Source organism: Oryzias latipes, chromosome 23 (assembly GCF_053564925.1).
Source record: "Oryzias latipes strain Hd-rR chromosome 23, Olatipes_Hd-rR_3.1".
In the NCBI taxonomy this organism is placed as follows: domain Eukaryota; kingdom Metazoa; phylum Chordata; class Actinopteri; order Beloniformes; family Adrianichthyidae; genus Oryzias; species Oryzias latipes.
In genome coordinates this window covers 1302087-1327976 of record NC_136259.1, presented here as the reverse complement: position 1 = coordinate 1327976, position 25890 = coordinate 1302087, and the positions used below count along the sequence as shown (strand labels likewise).

The 25890-nt window shown below is 43.6% G+C and overlaps 1 protein-coding gene across 33 annotated transcripts in view; it reads left to right on the top strand.

The window, feature by feature from the left end:
* sox5 (SRY-box transcription factor 5) overlaps nt 1-9521 on the top strand; it is a 99854-nt gene extending 90333 nt beyond the window's left edge. For 24 of the 33 annotated variants that reach the window (XM_078941434.1, XM_023952080.2, XM_078941433.1 and 21 more), the window contains 4 exons: nt 1539-1641; nt 1994-2167; nt 4401-4617; nt 6164-9521. In XM_078941434.1, the coding sequence (XP_078797560.1) occupies nt 1539-1641; nt 1994-2167; nt 4401-4617; nt 6164-6461 (792 nt within the window). In that variant the 3' untranslated portion in view covers nt 6462-9521. 33 annotated transcript variants of the gene reach the window in all.
* The last annotated feature ends 16369 nt before the right edge of the window (nt 9522-25890 follow it).

Here is a 25890-nt window from a genome sequence, read left to right as displayed (position 1 = left end):
TACACTTCAAAAAAGTCTCAAATTGCACGGATCCTCGGCGCTGACATTCAACAGCTCCATCTGTGTCTTTCTGCCTCTTTCTGCTCAGATGTGACACACTTCAAACGCCGCAGCATGAAAAGCGCCTCGCCGTGTTCGTCTCCATAGAGCGTCCCCACACATTTATCTAGACGGAGCAGTTTGACACCTAAACTCTGAAAAAACTGACATTTACCAACAATTTAATACCGGAAACCTTCTTTAAGCTAAATCAGGGTTTTTTTAAAAAGATATAATGTCTTGTTGTTTTTTTAAGGATTTGGAGATAAATTTTTCGATTCCTGTCGACGCAGGACAAACCCCATCCTCTCCCAAAAGCGCTCTCCCCCCTGCCCTTTGGCTTTGTGCGGCGCTCTCGGCGTGGGGACGCGGCGGCGTCATCCCTGACACACTCGCAGGATTAGTTTTGTCACTACTTTGTGTCTTGGCTCCGGTGTCAGCCATTCAATCCACTTTTCTGGTGTTCTGCAGCGCGGCTTAACGTCAGACTAGGCTGTCATCCACTCCGTCTCCCCGTTCACCAGCAGAGCCATCGGCACCCGCGTGTTTCATCTGAAAATCTAAAAGCCTGGGAGACATTTTGTTCTCTTTTTTTCCCAGTAAATGAGGGATTTACATACAAGAAAACCCAAATTCATTAAAGGTTATTATGCAGTCATCAAAACACAGCAAATCGAACATAAAATACTTTTTAAATGGTTTGAACAGAAGACAATTAGAGCGCCGCCGCGTTGGTGGCTTTTATTCTCCCTCCTTCCTGTCTGTTTATTCCACTCTGGGGGGGAAATTATCTCTAACAATTAAAGTCCATTGAGCTTAAAACAGGAGAAAAAGCATTTCATTATCATTCTGCCCCCCCTCCATCCAGCCAGCCGGCGAGCAGGGGTCACGCCTAAATGGAGAGGGACACTTTTTGGGAAGCTCGTTGGAGAAGACCGCAGTGTTTTGGGTTGCGCTCTTAATCGTGTAATTAAACTGTGGAAAAAAAAAAAAAAAAAGCACGCCGGCGCTGGAGCTGCACGCCACTCGTGTGTGCAAGGGGAGAGCGTGCCCGCCGCTTGCATTAAGCATGTAAATGCTCGCTAAATCAGCTTTTTATTGGTTGTAATAAATACCCAGGGGGCCGTGCGGCGTGGCCTCGCTCTTGTCCACGCGGCGCTAATGCGTCGACCCTCAGGGCCTCTGCAAGAGAGAGGCGAGCGCCGCACTCCACTCTCGCAGGTGGCTGCCAGGAGTCGCCACACAAACCGGGATTTGATGCGCCGCACGCTCACACTGCAGTAAACATCCACATCCCACTAAATGCATCTGCGTGTTTGCATGCAGACGCGCTCCTGCAACTGGATGTCAACGAAAGGAACAGCAATTATTGGCCAGGTTTTTCTTTGTTTGTGGGGAAAAATGTTGTTCTGATTTGTGGTTTTGGTTCATTCACTGGCTTTGGCGGCGTGTGACTCAGCCGCTGACCCCTGCAACTGTCAACTGTTTGTGCCGTTCAGGACAAAGCTGCCTTGGAGAGCTTGAGTCAGCAGCTGAAGCAGCAGGCGGAGGACAAGTTCAGCCACGCCATGCTGGACTTCACCATGAGCGGCGACTCGGACGGTGAGCGGGACACACGGCTAACAGAGACGCTCCACATCCATCCTCAGGAGGGGCGGAGCAATTTATTAAGGAATTCATAATCCTATTGACAGATCAGATGGATCTATCTGTGGCAAGCTGTCAATCAAATGAACCTACACCATTGTTCAATCTTTTCTATTTTGAAAAATACCATCTGGATTCCGGCTCTGTAGGTTTATTTCACTCAAACTAAAACTTCACCTAAACTCAAATTCTTTAGCCTTTTTCAGGTCAGTCAATGATCTAATCACATCGTCACACGATGATTCGACCTGAATCCTTATTAAATGAATCTTCAGTCGTTTGAGTGCACCTCCTCCTCTTCCTCCAGGTTCCCCCAGCGTGTCGGACTCCAGGATATTTCGCGAGTCTCGGGGGCGGAGCAACAACGAGCCGCACATCAAGCGGCCCATGAACGCCTTCATGGTGTGGGCCAAGGACGAGAGACGGAAGATCCTGCAGGCCTTCCCGGACATGCACAACTCCAACATCAGCAAGATCCTGGGTAAGACCTGCCGACCCCGCCCCCGCCGCCGGCGTTCCTCAGCAAGCGTTAACGAACGGCTGAGGCGGCGCGCAGCCCCGACAAATGATGATATAATTCATTATGCATTAAACAAGCAGCGCGGGGCCGCCTGACATTTCGCTCAGACCGCCGGGACGGGCCCTGACATTTTAAAGAGCTCCTAAGCGTTTTATAACAGAGGGAAATCTGGTTTTAATAAGCCCCCACCCCCCCCAACTGCTAACAGATCGCAGGCAGAGAAAACAGCTGACAGCTTTTACCCATTAAACATCCAGTAGTCAAGTGCAAACTCAGGCCAGATATGAAGCGCTCACGGCTGGAAGACGAGCTAACATACCTCCCACACACACACACACACACGTGCACATGGAGGGGGGGGGCTGCCATAACCGGTGTGAGCGTGGATTCAGAGCCCACAGATGACAGAAGGTTAAGTGAAGTCCTCATTAGTTGAGATGAGTACCTGTCGTCCCGGCGCTGCTCCTCATTAACCGCCTTTTACTCTCTTTTGGATTCTTTTGCCCACTTTACGCGTGTCGTTTAGGCAGAATGGAGCAGCGTTTCAACATTTACTCGGTGTCTCTGATATTTACAAGAATTAAAGTCAAGAGTCTCACTGGTATAAACATTAGGTACATGTAAACTAGAAAATAAAATGCTAAGCTCAAGCACAATTGATATTTGGTTTTCTCTGGTTGCGTTTTTATCATTTACATTTAAAGCCTTTATTAGTAGACTAGTTAACGTTTTTCCTTGTTAATCATTCAAATTTTTATTTGATCCATATCATGTCAGGGACGTTAAATAGATGCCATGCACAGTTTTCCATGCTAACGTTTTTTTTGCTAAAGGTATTTTCCGCACATCGGATTCTATCGTCAATGAACGGCCTATTTTTGTAATTTTTTTCTATTTTCATAAAGACGCATTAAGTGAAACCAGAGTCAGAGATAAGTGAGTCAGACTGTCTGAACTGTGTTCTGAGTCATTTTAGAACTGTTTCGTAACATGCTACACGTTAGCCACGTTAGAAGCGTTAATCGAGTTAATGTAATCACAAAACCTTCTTTGCAACATGTTTAAAAAAAAACAGACTGATACGGCTACAAAAAGTTACTGAGATTACACTAACTCCTAACTTTGTTTAAAAAACACACAAACACACACCGCTACATGTTAGCCACGTTAGCCTATTTACAGTAACAGCCAGTCTTCTTTGCAACACGTAAAAGAACAGACGATCCGGCTAAAACAAACATTACTGTGGCTATGCTAACTCTTATCCTGGTTAGAAACACATAGAAACCCCACAGTGCTACACCGCTACATGCTAGATATGTTACAAAAACACTGAATTGTGGTTGCAACTCGTAAAAAGACAGACTGATATTCTGTCAGCGCCGTGTACCTCTTAAACTATGGCATCAGAAAGCTAAACCACAATTAATCCATATATAAATAATCCATATATAAAGCATTTTATGTAAAAAAGTCTTTTAAGTCGACCTTACAGTACCAAGAAATGATTGAAAAAATGGAAATTAGTGTTTATAACATTTTCTGTTTCGTTTCTCTGATGATGGAGGAGATAAGAAAAGCTTAGAATTATTTATTTTTCAAATCGTGAGTCAAAAGAAAATTAAAAAATGCAGTTTGAGAAAGATCATATATATATATATATATATATATATATATATATATATATATATATATATATATATATATATATATATATATATATATATATATATATATATATATATATATACACACACAAACAAACACATAGATCCACGTACGACTTTGCTTTCCTCATCCGAGCTGGAATCCAGATCAAAACTGTACAGCTGGTGTAATGTTAGGTTTAGGATGTGAGGGGCTGTAAGCTAGCAGGATAGCATGTAAACAGAGAGCTCTCGGTTATTGATGATGGGAAGTGGGAGGTGCGATTGCTCTGCACCAGCAGACCGGCTGAGGTGAATTTCTAATGAACTACTGTGGCTCTGCAGAAACTATGTTTTTATTTTTTAATTTGGCTAAAAACCACATAACCATAATTAAAAGACCACAGTGAACTCTTTTACGAAGATGATTGGAGTGGAACATTAAAATATGTGTTGTTTTAGCTGTATACATATTTTTGAGAACGAAAAACTGAGTGAGCGTTTTTTTGGGGGGTAATCCCTGACGATGCGTTTGTCTGTGCGTCCAGGCTCCCGCTGGAAAGCCATGACTAACCTGGAGAAGCAGCCGTACTATGAAGAGCAGGCCCGTCTCAGCAAGCAGCACCTGGAAAAGTACCCGGACTACAAGTACAAGCCACGGCCCAAGCGCACCTGCCTGGTGGACGGCAAAAAGCTCCGCATCGGCGAGTATAAGGCCATCATGAGGTCCCGCCGACAGGAAATGAGGCAATACTTCAGCGTAGGGTGAGAGTGCTGTCCGGGACAGTTCATGTGATTCAAGTCAGGGCATGTGATAGTGTGGTGGCTCTTTAAATAAAAATACATTTAAACATTTGTAGAAAAAAAAGACGTCTGATCCCACAGTTCTTTGCTGCTGTCACATGGGGATAGTCCTGTGGACTGAGCATGAGTGGGCGTAGGATACCAACAGTTACCTTCTCTGTTTCTGGTTTGGTTTGTTTTTTACACACGACGTTCTCAGGAGCAAAATCCCTGAAACAATCACAGCTCCAAATGAGTTTCAATCAAGACCCAGACAGAGACAACAGGCTATAATAAGTGCCTGTACCCCCTCCCCACACCCGCCTCACTCTGTTTGACTCACTGTTTTTTTAACTGTTACAACCATTGACTGTATAAGAGAACTGGACTGAGTGACCCCTCCCCCCTTGCATTCCAAACAGGAAGTATCTGCTGGCTCCAAGAAGCCAAAATCCCATGAATTGCCGCCCTAACCCCCATAAAACTAGATAGTTCAGCACTGTAAGGAGCCCTGGATTTTAAAAGCAATTCTGACACCACGCTCACTTCTTTTCTTTTCTTTTTAAAGCGGATATGACTTTATCGACCTGATGAAGTTAAAATCTAATTATGAGCGTTTATGAGGATTATTTACGATCCACTGTCTTCTGAAGATTAAAACGTTGATGGTTTATTAAAAGATACATCTAAATACACCTTTTTTGGTAAAAATTGTTCCAACGCAATGCATTGTGGTCTATATTGTCTGATCTAGTGAGCATTGATGCACACTGGTTTTTTGCAGAGACTTCTGGGAAATTTCTAGGGCTCTGGATTTTGGGATTGTAGATTCAGACACACTAGAACATGGAGAACGCTCTATATAGTGAATAGGGAAGGAATTCAGACCCAACCATTGACTTCTATTGAGAAATAAACATTACTTGTCAGAAGAAACACTCTTGTTCTGATACATTTTTAACATATTCTTTCTCATTTTTCTATTCTATTATTTTTTATTACAAGTTATTCAAGTTCTAAACTGAAAATCCGATGCCTCAGTAAAAGGACAGTAGGTGGTCCCTTCTGGCCCCCACGTTGTACATTCGAGACGTTTGATTGACAGTTTCTGCCGAGTCCGTTTTCAAGTGGTGGGGGTGTGGCCTTCCAACAAGCTCACTCCTGATTGGCAATAAGTCATAATGACTTGACCCAATCACTGCTTACTGATGTCATCTGGCTCCAACGTGGCGACGAGCATTTTGTAAAAAAGTGGCGGCTGAGTTGACTTCATTTGGAAGTAACCATCTTCTTTGGGTGACATCATCACTTTTATCATTTATGCACTTCGGTTCAGTAAATCTCTCCTCTTAAGAGATTCAGGGTTCACTTGTTTGTTCTGCCTGAATTTAGGGGAACTTTAGAGCCAAAATAATAGTTGTTTGGACATTTAAATGTTAAAAACTGGTTTTCTGGTTTGTTATTTGCATTTAGGTGTCATACTTCAGCGCTTGAACTTCTTTAATGTCTTTGTCTTCCTGTGTTACAGGCAGCAAGGCCAGCTGCCCCTATCCTCTGCTGGAGTGGTCTACCCCGGTGCCCTGACCATGGCAGGAATGCCCTCCCCCCAGATGCCCTCAGAGCACTCGAGCATGTCCAGCAGCCCCGAACCCACCGCCAACCACCACCCCAACCCCAACCTGGCCGGCCTGAAGGGAGACGAGCCCCGAATCAAGGAGGAAGAGCTGCGGCTCGACGACAGCAACGGCGACGCGTACGACGACTTCGACTACGAGGACGAAGAGGCGGACTACGCCAGTGACAACGAGAACCACATCACCCAATAAACCCAAGATCCCCAAATTCCCATCAATCAGGAAAGTTCTCCTTCATCCCGCCCCCTAACCAACTCGCCCATCCTCCTTTAGAAGGACTCTGTGGACAGAGCCCAAACTGCCTCCCACTGGAGTCCTGACACCAGCATCTGACCAATCAACGGAAGCACAGGACCTGTCTGTCACACTGACTGTTACACAAGCTGGAGTCTGGGAGGAAGAGCGGACCACGCCAGCCGAGAAGCTCGCTGAGGAGGATTCAAGTACTACTGCATTATGTACTGCCATGAGTGAGGAGAGAAAAACACTTTTAGTGCTGTTTGTAAAAAGAAAAGTCAAATGAAAACAGTGGACCTGTCACAGGCTAACAGATGACACTTTAAGACGGAGGACCTGTTTATTATCAAAGACACTTTGAAAACAACCGCTTTTTTTGTTCTTTGGTTCTATAATATTCTCACTCAGGTACACGGTGCCAATAAGTGGCTTGTGAATGTGATTTGTTGTTTTTGTGCTACAAGTTTGGATAATAATAGAAAAAAGAGACTTTTCTTTTTTCCCCCTTTTCTGTTGTAAAGCACCTGAAAGACAGACGTTATTTTTGAGCAGAAACAGGTTTTTCCCCCCGTTTTTCAGCCTCACTGTGTGCTGTCGGCGATGCTCCCTCTCTTTTTAAAAGGTTGTCTCTGTTTTTGGCCAATGATGGTCCAGCCCTTTTGGACGCCATAGGGACCGTCCCAGTCGTCAGAGGGGGGAGAAAAGGCTCGTTTCTCTGGCGTCACGGAGCAGAAACAAAAGCACTGTGTTGTGAGACAATCCGCCACTTTTCTCGCTCCGCCTCTTTTACCCGGAAACCCGTCGCAACGCCGCCCGAACCCTCCGACAGCCCGTGTCGGCGTGTGTGTGTTCCTCCTGACCGGACGCTTGCACTTCTTCTTTTTCTACGTGCAAAAAGAAGCTTAAAAACTCTGGAAAGACAGGCAACTTCTTTTGCTGCTGTTGCTGCAACACAAACACACACACACACAAACACACACACAAGCTGTGCCCTCAAGTGTTTTTTCTGCTCCCGCCAATCACGTCATCCTGCTGTATCCCAGTGGGTGGAGCCGAGGTGAAGTCAGCCAGTCAGTGTTTCTGTTTGTATTTGAATTTTTTTATTTTAATATTATTATTATTATTATTATTTCTCTTCAAACTGCCTCTAGACTAATAATATTATTAACAATAATTATAAGAATGGTCAGCATTTCCTAAGTTTAGTAAGTTATGTACAGTATAATTTATTTTTCTTCTCGTCAATAAAACATTATTCTATTTAGCTGTTAGGTATTTAGATTTGAGGAGTTTTCCTTTTTTTTTTAAATGCGTTTGTTTTGTATTAATTCTTCGGACGGCGGAGCGGGCGGCTGTCAGCCCTCCTCCCAGCCGAACACCTGTTGTCCAGGTCATTGACTGTATATGACAGCTGGAATAAGTGACTCCGCCCCCTTGGCGTTCCAAATAGGAAGTACCAGCGGGCTCACAGAGGAATAAACGACTATTCCAACTACTGCTACATTTGTTTACATGTTCTTAATGATCCGCATCTATTTGTCTTTAGTTCAAGTTATTGAAATTCTGAACTGACCAATCAGACGCCTCGACATAAGCATGCGGTCTCACGTCAGTCGTCCCAAACGTTTGATTGACAGATTCCCCTGAGCCCGCTTTCAAGTGTTAGGGGCGTGATTGGAGTAGAAATGTTGACCCGGACAGATCTCTGCTTCCTGACGATGTTGCGTTCCGACATCCGTATCGCGGAAAAATGACTTTGTTGGAACCAGAAGTGAGCCATTTTCTATGGATGACATCACAGTCACTCGGTCCAGTTCTCATATACAGTCAACAGTCCAAGCCCATTTCTAAGAAGCACTCAAACTTTTTTTTCTTTTATTGCCATCATAATTTAATTTGTAATGATTATCACCATGTATAATGTGAAGGTTTTCTCTCTTTGTGTTTTCTTGTCTTTCGTTTCTTGGGAAAGCAGTTGGCTAATTGTTTTCTGTGAACAAAGAGACCCGGTGTCCATGTTTGGCCGCCTCGTGGGGACACAGTGGAACGTCTTTGGCTCTGATCCTCTTCGAGATAAAAAAAAAAAAGAAACTTAAGTTACGTATTTTAAATAATCGTCATGACAACAATCAAATCCTATGCTGTCCCTGCTTAAAACCCTTGTACATAGATATTTTCTGTGATGCCAGACATTTTTCAATCAGAGGAAAGGCAGTGTTTACAGCGATCCGCCAAAGATCTTCCACTGTGTGTCCATAAGCGAGGGTGTCGGCTCGACCTTTCGACCTTGTCCAGGAGCCCTTTGCCGCTCCGCGTGACGCTGCAGGAGCCGTGATTATTCTTCAGGCGTGACGTCACGTAGTGATTCCGCCGCCATTTTTTAAAACCTTTTTTGGATGTTTCTATTTGAAGAAGAACCTCCGGGTCTCGACTGTGCTGTAAAGTCCCCCCCTGTTATCAGAACACGGATGCTGGAGAGACACGTGGGGAGGGGTCCTCATGGTACCGTGAGAACATGTGAGAACATGTGAGAACATGTGCGACAGTCACACGTCAATCATCCCTGCTGGCAAGGTCTGTCCCCCACATGGAGACAATGAAAATGATGATCATGTTATTTAAGACAATCAGTCATGAGTGGAGCTCAAAATGAAGTGAGATTTATAACAAACATAAGATATCTGACCGTCTCAGCTTAAAAAAATCAAGATAACTATGTAAATATAACATAGAGTTATAGATTTATATTTTGTTCATAACACAGTGTAATATAAGTTGTATATTTCTTTTTTTTCTTCTCCCTACTGTCTCTTTTATTGATGTTATCCATGCCACAGAAAAGCTAGAGTTGCAGGACTCGCACAAAAAAATGAAGAAAAATATCAAAGACATAAAGAAAAAAACCACAAAAAAAGAAGAAGCCGTGGGCTGCCACCACCATCTGTTCTAAGTTCACTTTTTTTCAGTATTACGCCAGACAAGGCTCTAATAAAGACAGCAATGTGTTCAGTAAAACTGGTGTGGGTCCCTTCTTTCCTCCACGCACACGTGCACGCACTTCCAACATGTCGTCCATGTTGTTTGGGGGTTTTTGGGTCTTTATTAGCAGCAAATTATCAGAAAAGACAATCAATACATGACATGAAAGTCCTAGAATTAAGAGGGGAAATTCATAAAATTATAATAAAAGAAATCAAGATTTTAAAACAATAAAATCCTTAATTTGTAATTCTGGTCGTTTTAGCTCTAAAATTACAACTTTCTGAAGCAAAACATTAAAACTTTTCATCTCATAAATCAACAAAAAAGCGCCTATAATTGTACAAATTCCATTTAAAGTTTGATTAAAAGTCGACATTTTAAGACTTTTTGCTCATCAAATTTTGGACTCGCTTCTAGAAAAAGGGTTCATATTTTCCTATAATTTTACGACTTTAACCACTTAGATGACCCCCCCCCCCCCCCTTCCATTGAGGTGTTCTCCCTATGACAAAGGTGGATAAAGGTGGAAAGATTTCATGTAATCCATGGACACCAGTGAAGATCACAAATCATTGAAGGAAAAAGGTTCAGAGCACTGTCTAGTGGGTCTAGATGACCCCACTTCCAATGTTAAAGTGCCTAGGATAGCACAAGGGATTAACAAAATTTTTATTTTTACAAAATTTCATATTTTATGACTAGGTTTTTCTAATATTTGTACAACTCTATTCCTAAAACATTTTCTCAGTTTTACTACTTTTACTTGTAAAATTTTATAATTTCTCGTAAAGTTTTGACACATTTTCCCGTAAATTTACAACTTTATTTTCAAAAAATAACTTTATACTTTATTTTCATAAATTTAGTCTTTTTCTCATCATTTTACAACTTTGTTCTAATAGAATTTTGACTTTTTAAAATTATTTTCTACTTTATTCTCAATTTTTTTCATCGTTTTTATTCCTTAATTCTTGTAGTTTTAACATTTTCTCATAATTTTTCAACTTTATTCTCTTGTTTTTTTAAATATATTTTTACAACTTGATTTCCATAGTTTTTTTTTTCTCATTTCTTTATAATTATTTTGTTACAATTTTTAAAAATTATTTTACAACTTTATTCTTGAAATGAAAAATCTTAATTAAATGCCATTCTTCTCATAAAATGTGGACTTTCTTTTAGAATTGAATCCTCTTAGTTTCTGTAATAGTGACCCAAACTCTCCATCGTAGCCAACACACAGGCTTACATAAATCCATGTGTTTGGTTTCTTCCGGTCAGCCGTCACTCGTCAGGTCCAGCGGTTCCATCGTAAAGGAAACGCCGATTCTCTTCGCCTCTCCGATCAGGGAACCAGCTGTGAGGCGCGGCGAGGAGAACCTCAACCTGTCAGGAACCTCATTAGCACGACCAGGAACACGTGTTCAGGGAGTTGAGCGGTGGGACCAGCGCGTGCCTCCGCCTGGGAGAGAATATGTAATGAATGCTACACGGGGTGGAGTGCTCCTCCACTTTGAGGGGTTAAAAACACAAAACGCCACTCAGCTGGTGCATTAAAGAGCGCCATCACCCATCTGTGTCCATATGTCCCACTATCCAGCAAACGCCCGGCGCATAAAAGCAGATAAATGCACTCAGAGGATTTTGCATGCTTTGCTAATTAGCATAACTTCAGACTCACACACAAAAACAAAAAAAAACCTTTTATGTAGAAAAGTAAGTAAAAGGGCCGGCTGTTCTTTGGGCGCTGTGAATTTTTCAGGAGTTGGCCGGAGGCGAAAACCAAAGAAAAGCTTTATGAGGAAGAGCAGACAAGGCCTTCCATTTCTTTTTCTTTTTTTTTTGCTCTAGCTTTATTGTCAGCGAGACAAACAGCGGTGAGACTCAGCATAAAGTCCTGCGCGCCCTCAGGTGGACTGTAGGACGTTAGCTCACCCAGCAGCCATTTCCATCACAACAGCAGGAACCAGGAAGAAAAGAGGAAATCACCATCGCCCACATTTCCATGTGAATGTCTGCTTGTGTCTCTGGGTGCAGATTTCAGCTTCTCCTTCATCACAGGAACTTTTCTCATCTAAGTCAAGCCTCCAGATCCGTTACCAACTTCCATCACCGTCGTGCCAGTGCACGGCCTCGCTGTGCCACTTGGTAAAACGTGCAGTGTTCATCCGTGGGTGTTTGGAAACGGAGTGAAAACGATGTCACATTAATGATTTAAAGTCGGTAATAGGATGTGCTGTGACGCTGAGCCGCCAGCTAAACTGAGTTTAAGGCTCCGGCATTAATGTATTCACGAGGAGAAGGATTATACGGAGACAAGAGCAGCTTCAGAGCCGAGTGCGGCGGCAGCCGGGCCAACAGGCCCGCTAGACGTGAACGCCTTTCACAATGCAGGAGGTAGGACTGCACGCATTAAAAAACACCACTGCGGGGAGTTTGCTTAAGCACCTGAAACACCAGCCGTGATGCAAGAAGTCTTTTTTACTGCACACAACGATACAGCTTGTAAATGTATTAACATAGAATTTTTGTCTTAATTCTAACTCAAACGTATGCAAATAACTCTTAAAAATGAAACATTCTTTTGCTGAATCTGGTTGCAAACAGAGAGACAGAAAATGACACATTTTGTTTGTTTGAAAGCAGAATTTCAGCACTAAATGTGTGTTTGTCCGTCTGCTCCGTTTCTTTCCTCTTTGATTCTGGCAGCTCAGCTAATCTTAACATATCTATGCACACAAACGGCTGCATCACTGAAAATAAAAAAGAAAATATTTTATAAAGGCAGCATAAAAATGTTTAGAATTTAAGCTTTTTTTTGTTAATGGCATTATCAAATTACTTTGAACAGGAAATAGAGAAGAAAAGCTTTTCCTGTGAAGGTGGCTGAAGCATTAGCAGTTCATAAAATAATCCCCATCACGCCATAAAGAGGAAGTTATGTCTTCAAGTCAAAACGCTGATATGGCGGCATTTGGTTTTCAGGTTAAGGAGCACGAGGTCACATGGTGACCTCTGCAGACAATTCAGCTTCAAAATGAGGCGGACATTGGTTACCCGGCACGCCATGTGACCTCGCCATGGCCGGGTCCCACCCCCCCAGGAGCGTTCAGTGATTCGGCGGTGGCAGCAGTGGCGCCTGGCGGAACAGCGACGGCACGTTGGGCCCGGAGACGCCGACCCCACACTGCTGACGGCTCCTCTTCATGCAGCCGTCTTTCACCCCTCTTCATCTAATAATTACCATGCTTTCGCTACGATCACTTACTGAATGTTCCACTTTTTAGCTTCTTATGTCAGGTATGCTGCATGTCAAGTGTGGAAATGCCTGAAGCGATCGTCAGGTGCTAGCACACAGGTGGGCGCCACAGCTTCTCACACAAAACTTATGAAAAATTAAAAATGGCGATCCTTACCAGACGCCACGTCAGATCAAAACACGATAAAGACGCCCGCGGGCGCTTCAAACATTAAAAAAAACATTTTGAGGAATCAACCTTGTAAAACTGTTATTTTCTCTCCCCATCAACACCCCAACGCACACATGCAAATATTATGCTAATGCTATGTTAATTGGTGGAATAGCTGCAAAGCAGCCCTGCTGTTCAAATGATTGGTGAGAAAATAGGTGGGGTCAGTCGCAAGCTGTAAAAGCGGCTCCAACACAAATAAACAAAACCCTCGGGGATTAACGGAACAAGGGCCAGAGATAAACGGAGGAGGAGGCCGACGGGCTGCAGGAGAGGGGAGTCCGTCCGCTCAGGGAGCAAGGGGACGCAAGAAAGCAAGAGGGAGGTCTGGAGACAGGAGGGAGAAGGGTTCAGGGCTCCTGAGAACGCCAATCAGAAAACAGAGATGCTGGAAAAACAAGGAAACGTTCAAACGTAAAGATCCACTCCTATAAAAGTAATCGTGTTTTTACCACAGAGCTGCATTTCTGAGGAATTCTTTACTCAAATCGTTGTGACTCAGGAGCAGACAAAAAAAAGATCCTATCTGTGATGTAGGGTGGGCGGGGCCTCCAGCTCCATTCTGATGCATCCCTGAACGGAATCCCCACCAGCTTGTTAACAGTCCCTGGTTTTGTTTTCTGTTATTAAGCTATTGGGATCAGAATGTTTACCATTTTATTGGTATGTCTGAATCTACGGCTGTGTTTGAATTCCCCCCCAACCCCAACTACTAAAACTAGATGGTGCGGCACCATGTAGTGCCCTGGATTATAAAAGCAATTCAGACTCCAAGCTTACTACTGTTTTGGTTTTAAATGGCGGATATGACGTCATTGATTTCACAAAGTTAAAATGTAATGAATGGGTAAACATTGTTCCGCTGCAATGCATTGTGGTCTATATTCATCAATCCAGTGAGCAATGATGCACACTGATTTTAGGCAGAGACTTCTGGGACATTTCTAGGACACTGGATTTTGGAATTGTAGATTCAGACAAACTAGAACATGGAGAACGCTCTAGATCAGGGGTCAGGAACCAATGGCTCGCGAGCCATATATGGCTCTTTTGATGGTCACATGTGGCTCGCAGACAAATCTTTAATTATACTTTTTTTTTCATTAGTCCAGTCCTTCTCAGGCGCGATGCGATGCCAGAGGCGCGCAGTAGTAGCGGTGCTTGGAGAGAAAACTATCAGTTACTATTATCTATTATTTCACAGAGTTTGTACCAGCCGGAAACCTGTGAATTGCCGTGCATAAAACTGCGCGCTCCCGTCTCTGAGAAAGAGCGCGCAGATGCGGAGACGGGATGTGTGAGGGAGAAAGCAGAGGGTGGGGCTGAGGTGTTGTGGGGACAGGCAGCAGGTGAATCGCGCAGGGATTGTAAAAACGTAAAACCCGCTTCCCGTCACTCACTGCAGCGTGTGAGTGTGTGTTTGGCTCCAGGTCTGCATGTGATCAGTCTTTCTCACATTTACAGAACATTCAGACCAACCTAAGATCACGTTTAAAGTCTCAACGCCTGCATGAAGCAGAAACTCACCACGTATCAACCAGACTAGACCATCAGCAAAACTACCACGAGAAATACTTATCATTTATCAGCAACAGCATAACAATGTTATTAAAAAGAATTCACAGACTTATTGTACTTTAAAAATGTTGAAATTACATCAAATGCACTCATTCACTTGTATATTTAGTTTTAAACAAATTGTCGCGGACTGAGTTGGATGGCTGTTGGGCCGCGTTAAAAGTTCTGGAGTTCATTGAACGCGTCAAGCAGAGATCTGATTGGCCCTCAGTTCTGTCGCTCAGCCTGTTGTTAGGTAATTTGGACCAATGGGGTTCAGCCATGGGCCGAATGAGGGAAATGGGAGGGCTGGAGCGGGAGGGGGGGAATATATAGTTGGGAGAAACGCTCTCGTCTCAGCGGGAGAGATTCAAGAGTTGCTAAACTAATTGTTCGACGTTTGTTGTGGTCTGCAGTAACCAGAATAAAGAACCTTAAAAGAGGTTAAGTCTCCGTGCCTCAGTGTGGGAAAGGGACACTACATTATTGTATGGCTCTTTCGAAATTACATTTAAAAATATGTGGCGTTTATGGCGCTCTCGGCCAAAAAGGTTCCCGACCCCTGCACTAGATGGTGAGGGGGAAGGAATTCAGACACAACCTACAATTCCACAATTCCCTCAAAATGTCCCAGAAGTCTCTGCAAAAAACTAGTGTGCCTCAATGTTCACTTCATTGGTTTGAATCTAAATTCAGAGTACTGGATAGTCCCACACTATACGGGCTTTTAGGGGCAATTTAGACCCAACCCCAGACTGCATAGCGGTTAGCATAGCGGTTAGCATAGCGGTTTGGCTAGTTTGACTCCAAAGCGTAATTTACAGCCATTTACATTTTGCTGCAGATCTATTTTACTAGAACAAACATGTTTGACTAAAAAAAAGTAGAATAATAATTTCTTTTTTACTAGGAATTAAACTCAACTTCCCTCCAAGTTGTTGGAAAGGTTTTACAGGCGTTTCAAATGACCTTTACGTTGTAAAGGAGACTGAGTGCGTCTGGCAGCGGCAAACATTCATTTAGCGTGTTTTAGTGTGCTGACGCCGCGTTCACAGGTGTGATTGATTAAGTATAACGCTCTTGACTCCCTGCAAATGGCAGCCGAACGCTTCGCCGTTTAACTTGTGGATTCATTATGTAAATGCGTGCTCTTGTGCGGCGCTATACGGTCCGCTCGCTCACGCTTACTCACTCAAGGTGCCAAAATCGTTTCACTAGTTTGCATGAGGACACTTTGAGGGATCAGCTCTGCAGTTATTTCTCCTCCTCAGATGCGCCTAAAGTAGAAGAGATAACAACATTTATGGAGGTAATCCTCATAACATCAACTTGTTCTTTTCTTAACTGCTCCAATACAACCTGAAAGCTAAATTGTTAGCATGACAGGCTGTAGTTGTTGGTTGCTACTGTGTAAAGTCTGGATTGAAAGAATGTCAGCCGTCCATGCTGGTCTGCTGCAGCAGCTCTGATCATATTGTGATTGAATTTTGTATCTTTCTTTGTAACTTCTTGGGATTTTCTTCTGAGCAGCTTAAAGGATTTCTGCTGGTATTTCTGGCACTTTTTTAACATCTGCCATGACGAGGAACCGTCACAACAGAACGGTGTTAACATGCATCCGATTGAGCGCTCTGCAGCCTGACCTGAAATCTGGAACCGGAGCCAGAAACCCCCGCAGACCCAGCAGGACATGTTGCTGATGAGGGACGGGGGCCAAAGGCAAAACAGGGAGGAGCAAATCGAAAGTATTTCTCAAACGGAACATGTGAAGCTTGCTCTTTAGCCCTTTAGCTCTTTAGCTCCTGCCATGAACGTTCCTACAGTCCCTTACAGCCTGATTTACCCGGGTTGGTCCGCTCGTCTCCCTGGCGTTGCGTGGGGAGTCGCCGTTGTGTCTCCGGTCCATTTGGCCATCAAGCCCCATCCCCTCTTCGTCCTCACATAGTGCTTGTAAAATGCTGGTTTTGCGTCATTCATGGGGTTTTTGTCCTTTTGTAAGATATCTCTCAAAAAGAAACATTCATACAGACAAACTATATGAAAAATAGGAAAACAACATTTGGTTTTGTGCTTAACATGTCTGTCGAGAATACAACATTTCTGCTGACTTCATGGGAGTGGTGGGAAAAAAAGAGCAGCAGGCAGGCCTCCTCTTAGGTTTAAAAGTCCATGTTTGTGAAAAAGAGCTGACAGTAAAGAAAAGTTGTGTTCTAAACAAACTAAATGTTAAATTCATATTTCTTTTGCAAAGCTGCACACAAAGCATTCATTTTTCTTTGTGAGTATGTTTGTGACAGATTCCTGACAACATCAAAATTAAATGTTTGTCGTCTCCAACATGGACGAAACGTAACAGAGACCGCAGCAAACCGGCCAGCGTCAGAACTGGGATCGGACTCATGCACTGATGTTTGCAGCACTTTGTAGAGAGACGGCCGTTCCTCAGCTCTGGTCTGGTTAGTCTCTAGTTTTACTAAAAAGAACCACAGATGGACTGGAAGATGAGCTGCTGTCCATCTCCTCACAGACGTGTGAAGAAAAGGAGGGTTTTTTAAGCCAATGGAGACGCGTGCGAGGCCATCCGGCCTCTACAATCCCAGAGGGATCACGCTAAAGGCAAGAGTCTGTGAAATTAAGTCAAAGAAAGACAAAAAAGGAAAATTACAATTTCAAAGCTTAAACATTAAACCTAAAAGTAATGTTTTTACCATGTTCTTGCAGATTTTTCTCATAAAGGAGGACATGTAGAAAATAAGGCACAAGACTGCATTTCTGAGGATTGACCTCCATGTTCCTGATTTTTGCCAAAACTCAGTTTTCTGTTGGACATCTGGGCCAACAAGACGATCGAGGAGCATCTCCACAAAACCCTCAAAAACCCACGTGCATATTCTAATCTGTGACAATGTAAGAATTGTGTCTTGGTCGTTTACACAACCACAACTGTCAGGGGTACCACCAAACAGCATCGGCGTCCATTAGTGGTGTGGGGGCCTGGAAGCCTGGCACGATGACTAGACCGGTAGAGTTTCAAGGTGTTCACTTCTGTGAACATGTTCATGTCAATCCATTCTAGTACTGGTTCTAGGGTCCTCCACGTCATTGAGTCAGTAACTCTGAAGTGTTCAGGTCCATGTTCACTCTGGTTTGGTTCACTGGACCTCCCCGTGAACTCAGGCTAACCATCCAGAGGACAAAAGAGGTCAACCAAAGGGGCCAAATGTACTAAACGTCCAGTGAAAGGGCTAGAATGTTGTTTGATTCAGTTTCACAGATATTTTACAAAGACTGATTGAGCAAAAGGTTGCAAAGGTTAACTCAATGAAATGAGATTAGAGATGGTACGCAATGAAGGAATCGCCGCTGGAACAAATCTACAGTCTGTAGTCCGTGACGATAGTCTGACCTGTACTATGCAGCAGGTACACACGGATATCAGGGCGTGACGTTTGGGCCATCGGGGCAAACAAGCAATCAGTCTATCTAATGAACTCCAGCCGCTCTGCAGAAGCTATGTCCCAGAAAATGACAGGTGTAACCCTTGTTCTATCCTAGGCACTTTACCATTGGGAGTGGGGTCATCTAGACCCACTAGACAGTGCTCTGAACCTTTTTTCTTCAATGATTTGTGATCTTCACTGGTGTCCATGGATTACATGAAATCTTTCCACCTTTATCCACCTTTGTCATGGTAGGGAGAACACCTCAATGGAAGAGGGGGGGGGGGGGGTCATAGGATAGAACAAGGGTCACAAAACCACATAAACATAATTAGAAGACCACAACACTTTTACAACTGATCAAAACCTATTAGGAGTAAAAGCTTAAGTTATGTAAGTATTTGGCTTTTCATTTACAACAGCATGAAATTTTAAATGTGGAAAAAAAAAAGTAGAAAATGTAATTTTCATCAAGACTCTTTTCAAAGTTTTATAGTATAGATTACTACCATGATATTCTTTTCACTTAAAATGCTCTACATATAATTATTAAAGCTGAAAATGGAAAATTTTTTACCCTTTTAATGGCAGAAAAGTCTTTTTCATACTGAAGAGACAGAAAAAGGTTTTTACTTAACTGACAGTCAAAATCTCCTATCATGGCTTACTGATGGAAAATAAATGCAGCGATTTCTTCTTAGACTTTTTCTGGTAACAGTAACACAACATTTAATAAAAGTGTATTGGTTGTTGATTTTCCTTTACTGTTGATCTGAGCAAAAAGAAAAATCAGGTTTTAGTCTTTTTCACTAAAATCAAGGCAGAAATTCCAATTAATCTGTATTTATATGAATGTATGTATCCATATAAATGTAATAAATATTAAAAATAGAGGTTTATTTTGTGAGTTTAGTCTATAACTTTTGGCACATTTGGATCCTGGATTTACAAATGAAAGAAGCTAATATGTTTGCATTGAAGAGTACAGAGATATAAGGGGCTCTAAGAAAAAGATGGTTATTATTATGTTATTATAACACTTTATCTGCTCTGTGCTCTGCCAGAAATGAGACTTCTGATGCCAATTCTTGACATGTCCCTGTGTGAAGTGTTTAGAGTCGTTTACCAGTACAAAAAAAAGAATGAAATCAAAAAGTAAAGCCACACTGCAGTTATTTATCAGGAGGTTTCTCCGTTTTTCCGTTGTTTTTGGGTGTTTGGTGTGATGTGGATGCGCTCAGCAGGCCCTGGCAGCAACCAGCCCTGTTTGGAATCTGTCAGAGTCCATTCTGTGCCAACCACCTTGGAGTTTTAGCCCTCTTTCCTCCCTCCTTTTCTGGAAAACATCCTCCCTGGAGTGCCTGAGTGGCAGCCCGTTTCCCATTGACCCTTCAAGCCCGCGAGACAGCCACCGGCCAACCAACCTGAAGGCCTCGGTTCCTTTCTGAAGCTCCAGCCTGGCCACAGAAACAAGGAAATGAATAAATAACAGAGATTTTTTGACAAAGAGGGGATGCATCTGTAATTTGACCTCCTCGTCTCTTGTCTTTAGGAATAAAGCTGTTCAAAAAGACGCCCCTCTTCCCCTCACTGCGTTCTGGGACTTGAACCGCCCGGCGGCAGACGGTCCTGTGGACCGACAGTTGACTCTCCAGCTGGATTCACGACCATGGCTACGTTCAAACCGCCCTCGGTAACGCGCGTTCAAGTGCCCACTCTCCATGAAAAGTGGATGTAAACGCACATAAATGTGTGAGTCGGACGTCGCTCACAACTCTCGTTCACGTCACCATACGCACGTAACGACTGCTTTACGTAAAAAACGCGCCGCCATTGAACAAAAAGTGAAACCAGCTCAAACTTTGACCAATCGGGGACTCAGATTTTGTAGTGACGTACGGATGGCTTCCCTGTTAATACATGGAAGTACCAAACGTTTAAGAAAATTGAGCGCGGAATAGAAATTTATGATAGTGGTTTGTATACGGACAGATAAATTAAAAGTAATTTGGACGCCACGCCGACTACTTTCTTTGTTTTTTAAACGCCGGATAAGACGTCATCGATTTCACAAAGTTAAAATCGAATTAAGCGTTTTGAGACAATTATTAATGATCCACTGTCTTCTGAAGATAAAAAACGTTAATATTTTATTAAAAAATTACATTTAAATACATTTAACCCTTGTGCTATCCTATGACCCCCCCCTTCCATTGAGGTGTTCCCCCTACCATGACAAAGGTGGATAAAGGTGGAAAGATTTCATGTAATCCATGGACACCAGTGAAGATCACAAATCATTGAAGAAAAAAGGTTCAGAGCACTGTCTAGTGGGTCTAGATGACCCACCTCCCAATGTTAAAGTGCCAAGGATAGCACAAGGGTTACGGTAAACTATGTAGGAAGCAGTGAAGGAATTTGGACACAACCAAAATCTTTGACATTTGACCTCTTCCAACTGTAGCTAGCGAACGTGCGCTAGTAAACAGTAGAAGAAGAAGAAGCCCCTCCCTGCTTGTCCAGTGTGAACACCGCCTGGTAAAGGTGCGTCACATGTTCACATGAAGTTTTCGGAGTCCCTCTGGTTCGCTGTCAAACGCCAGATTCACTTTTCGTGTCCTTTCCTGTTCGGTTGTGGCGGGAAAGCAGCTGCTTCTATTGGTCGCTTCTTGGCCGGACGCGATCCGTGGGACAAATCCCAGGCTACGGGCTTGGGGCTGGGGGAGAGAATGGAAGAAGCGTGGAGGGATTTAAGTCTGGGACAGCTGTTTTATCAGAAGGGATTTCCAGGATGGAGGTGTCCTAATGGTTCAGTGTTAATATGAATTCGTAGATGACCCATTAACACCCCCCTCGCCTCCTCCGTCTCACAATAATGACCCCGGCTTTGGCCACTAGTCCTCATGTAGCGGATATAGGATGGATTTATAGCGATGTTCCCGGGGATTACGCCCTCAGTGAGCTGTGTATTATGAGTAGATTTAGAGGCATAACTGCTGAAGATAAGGGGGGGATTGGGGCGATTGTTTGGACGGCTCGTGTTCGCCATCAGGTCAAGTGCGTTTGTGAAAGCATGTGAGACGGACAGAGAAAGATTCAGGGCAGCAGAGAGTTGACATTTAATGAATTCTGCTCCTTTGACAATTAAAAAACAGCTTTAAATGAATTCAAATGAATGGAACTGAAATGCTTCCAAGATAATGAAAAGCTTTCATTGAAAAGGACATTTATTTCCACATTATCACTTTCCTTCAACTATTCTAAAAAGGAGAAACAATTACAAAGAAATACAGTTAAAAAAATTAAATTCATCCGTCTCGGGGAAAAAATCATTAGTAAATTAATTGTGTTTTTCCTCCTGAATCCGTGGAATCTCTTTCCAATTACCGAGTTGTTACCGTCTCCAACACAAAGTGTTGACTGCACAACCGAATGAGGCGTCCCGTCACCCTGACGCTCTGCAGGGGGCCGCATCTTACTGTTGCTGCTGAGCACATGTGCAGGTTCTGGCGCTGTGGTCGGGTGGAACCCTTCATGAGTCCACTGGGACCGGCGCCAGGACAACTGACCACAGAGCATGACTCTGAAAACAGTGAGGAGAAGCCCAGACGTCCCAGCAGAGGGCCGAGGTCTAAGACCCCCAACCATGAGGAAGTCCACGACCCGCACAGCCGATTGGGAGGAAAGACGTCAATCACACAAAAGAAATATTCACATAGGCAAGAGATCAAATTATGTTGAAAAGTTAAATGTTAATCTGGAATTAAAGAATCGCTGCCGTTTTAGAAGAGAATATGTCTCATTAAATATGCTAGAAAAAAAGGGTCTTTTGATTTTAAAAGCTTTCACTTAATAATTTCATGTTTGGAATCTCTCTCTCTCTATATATATATATATAATATTATGTCATTTTAATACATTACATTTTATTACATTATTTATTACCTTATTCCATAGCAAGTTGTTCTTTGGATAGATAGATGAATTTATTAATCCCACAATGGGGAATTCATTCATTACATTTCATTCAGAAATAATCTATATAATTTAACATCATAAAAAGGACATCAAAAATGACATTCATAGTAAATTATTAAAAATTAATATGAAAATTATTATCAAAAATAACATTTGTATTAAATATATAAATTATTTTAAATAAATACAGCTGCGAAAGTGTAAAAGACGTTCCCTTCAGGAACAAAAAACAATTGAAAAACAGCAACAACTGCAACAAAAGTAAATGAATAATCTTTAAATAAAAACATCTTAAAATAAAAAAAGGTAAATGAAAAATCTAAATCTTTCAGTCAGACTCCATCATTGCAGATCTCTTTCTGCTCTCAAATGCACATTTTGCATTTTGTGTTCACATACTGTTTTTTGGTCACAAATTAGAGTTTTGTGTGCAAAAATTATCATTTTATTATCTTCCTACCACTAATTTGTTAGAAAAAAAATGTTAATTTGTGCTCTAAATTGTGTGAATGTGGCCCAGTGACAGACTAGGGACCTGTCCAGGGAGTCCCCTGCCTTCACATATGGGGGCGAAGGCAGGATAGGCTCCAGCAGCCCCGTGACCCTGAAAGGGACAAAAGTGGGTTTAGAAGACGAATGAATGAATGTGATCACAAAATATATGTGTGCAAAATACTAATTTGTGCACCCAGAATGCTGTGACAGGCCAGCGACCTGTCCAGGCTGTACCCGCCTTGTCCCAGCAGCCTCCGGGTCAGACTCTGTGACCCCGTGAGGCATAAAACGGATTCTGAAAATAGATGGATGGATGCACACAAAATACTAATTCATGGCCACATTTTAATGTTTCAATTTGTTATTATTTTTTTTATGCCCAGGGCTTTGTACTTCATAGCTTTGGAACCAGAACACTTTAGATCCCTTATTTTATTGGAACTTGAAGGGTAAAGTAGTTCCAACCTGAACAAAATTATAATTACTGAGCTGCTGTCCTAATCAGTGGTGCATTTATTTTTTCTAATATTCCTTGCCAGTCGTTCCATCTTAAAAAGTGAACTTTTCCCGTTGGCCGTTGTGCCAAGCTGTCATTTTTCAGGCCATGGGCTCCAAAATGCTGCAGCAGATAACCATGACTGTGCAGGAGCGGCGCTCTGTCTCTGTGAGCTCCAAGAGGGAGCGGGTTGCCAGATCCTCAACCTACATCCCAGCAGACAGACATTATGCTCATGCGTCCCTAAAGATCTGCAGGAATCACTGCAAAGCATCACGTCTTTGTTCTACGTGGAACAACGTGTTTCATCAAAATGGAGCCAGAGAGACTCATCTAATCAGAGATTGATCTGATGCTCAAAAAAAACACAGGAAATTTGATCCATTTTAGTTTTGGTCTCTGATTCTCTGTAAAATCCCCCAGATGGGTGTAATTGGTGAATGTGGATGGTTGCAGTAAATAACAGTAATTACCAGAGATGACTTGTTGTCGTGTGCGTCAGTTTGGGTTTGAACACAACAGTCGGGTTGGACGTGCGGCGCAGGAGCTCGCCGTCTTCACGCTCTGCTGGGGAATGAACTCCTGTGCGCCATAATGACAGTGCAGAGCCGTTCCACGAGCACAACCTGCCCGTCGTCTCAGCTTTGGAACGCAGGAGCGGTGGAGGGACGGAGGAGGCCGCACACGGCAGGAGGGAGGAGGAGGACGATGCAGATGTGTGCTGACAGCTGCTGCGCCTGCAGCTCTCCGGCTCGTTAGGAAAGGCGAAGCCTCCGTGGTCAAACGCCGTTCTGGGAAGCTGATCTCTGAGCTGCAGGGGAATTTGAACCGTGACCAAGACTCACCCGGGCCCGTGACCCCCAGCGGGGGCGGGCTGGGAGCCCCCTCCCAGTCATCTCTGTGGAAATGACTGGGGGTGTTTTTCATTTGTGAATAAAAAAAGAAGCAGCTCCAGACTGCAGGGTCCCTCTAACCGTGTCTGCCTTCTTGTTAAATAAATCCCAAACTGTCTTTTCACCACGAGCCATAAAGAGACGTTAAATCAAAGACGAATTCTCACTCGGAGGGAACAAATTAGTAAAAGGCAATCTGGGGAACAAGCTGTAAGTGTCGTGTGTGCGTTTGGACAACTGCTACTGTGTGTGTTCGCAGTTTGAAGTGATACAGTTTTATTTGTGTGTCATTATAACAAGAACATAATCTATAGGAGGGTGCAAGGTGTGTGTGTGTCTGTGTGTGTGGGCGGACGGCGGCCTGTGCTTTGAGTTTGATTTTTTTTTTTTTTTTGATGAATGCCAAATAAAGTGCCTTCAAAAAGTATATATGAGGGAGGGTCCCCGGTTTTCTGCCGCGTTTCCTGCCTTGCTTCCCCAAATCTCGGCGGCGGCGGCGGCGGTGACATTTGGGAGCAATTTTGAAGTGCGCCCGCAAAGGTTGTCAAGGGATTAATCTCATCTCACGCTGGGGTGCAGAAAAAAACGGCTTCCTCCAAGAATTAAACACAATTTACCCATCAAGACGAGTCTTTCAGGACAGGAGACAAGCATAAATAATATCTCCTCGGTCCAGATTCGCTAATTTACAAGCTTAGCATCTCCAAATGTCATTAGCGGGAGTGACGAGGTTACCAGAAGGCGCTGTAGGGAATGATTTGTTATCCGGGCGAGCAGCAGCTGCAGCACAAGCGCATGCCGGAGCGCTCGGATAGAAAAAGAGACATACCTGACACCCACCGCCTGCCTCACCCCTGCCTCTTTTCTCCTCCCCCCTCCTTTGCCACTACAGGACTCCACACACCTCAGGCTGGCAGATAGGGAAACTTGGCACCTCTCCATGCTAATGTTCTTTTCCACTCCTCTCATTCTCATGTTGTCCCCTTTCTCCTCACTTCCTCTTATGTTCTCTCTACCCCCCCCCCCTCTCTTTCCTCCCTTCTGTATCAATCTTTCTCTCCCACTTCTTGCTCTTCAGGCTGGAAACATCAAATGGAACATTTGGGCAACCGTTGTCATCTTGGCAAGTGTTGAAGTAGTGATGGGAAGAAAAAAAAACAGGAAAGAAAAGTTGGTTTTTTTAGATATTCAGCTGCTCTCAACATATCGGTCAAAGCGAGTGCAGACGTCTCTGTGCTTCGTCCAAAAAACATGTTTGTCTCCTCTGAAGATCTGTATCGGCACGTTTGCACGCTCGCTGTCAATCACCAGCCTCCCTGTGAGTTTTCCAAGATTAACTTTTTGTAAATAACCACCTGGATTTGCACGCCGCACCTTGCTTAAGCTGACAGGGACAGCGAACCCTGGATCTGACGCCGTCGTCGGCGGGTCGGTGTGCGCCTTTGTGGAGGCAGTGTGCGTAGGTGTGCTTGCACGCGTGTGTGTGTATTTTTGATCCGAGCTGGCTGTTTATCTTGCCGAAACAGGAGTCTTCCGTCACTCCAGACCCTTTCTGATCCTGACAGATGAGTTCAACCCCAGCCTGCAGCCTCCGAGGGGAAACAGAGAAGAGAAGGAGACGAAGAGGAGCAAGAGGAGGAGGAGGAGGAGGAGGAGGGGTACAAGAAAGAAACAGATGGATACGGGAAAACAGAAATAGGAGAGAAAGTCAGCTTGGAAAAAAAACACACAAAAAACCTGAAGAAACAGAGGACAGACAGAAAAGGAGAGGAGTGGAGGAGAGAAGAGAGGGCGCTTAGCTTCACCTGCCAGTCTGTGTTAGCGAGGATGAGCCAGAGTTCCCGGCATCGGGAAGCTTAGTGTCAAAGGTGGGACTGCAGGGCTCCGTCTGACGAGTCTGTGCGCTGGAGGAGCGTTTGTCTTTGTGCCCGGTAGGGTTCCCGTTAACATCCCACATCCTCGTCCACGTCTTAGCATCACTTGTGGAAAGAGTTGTTTTTGTAACCTCATCAGGACCTTTTCTAGTGTAATCAACAACCTTGTTGGGACAAATAATCCTTCTGGGATCCCGTG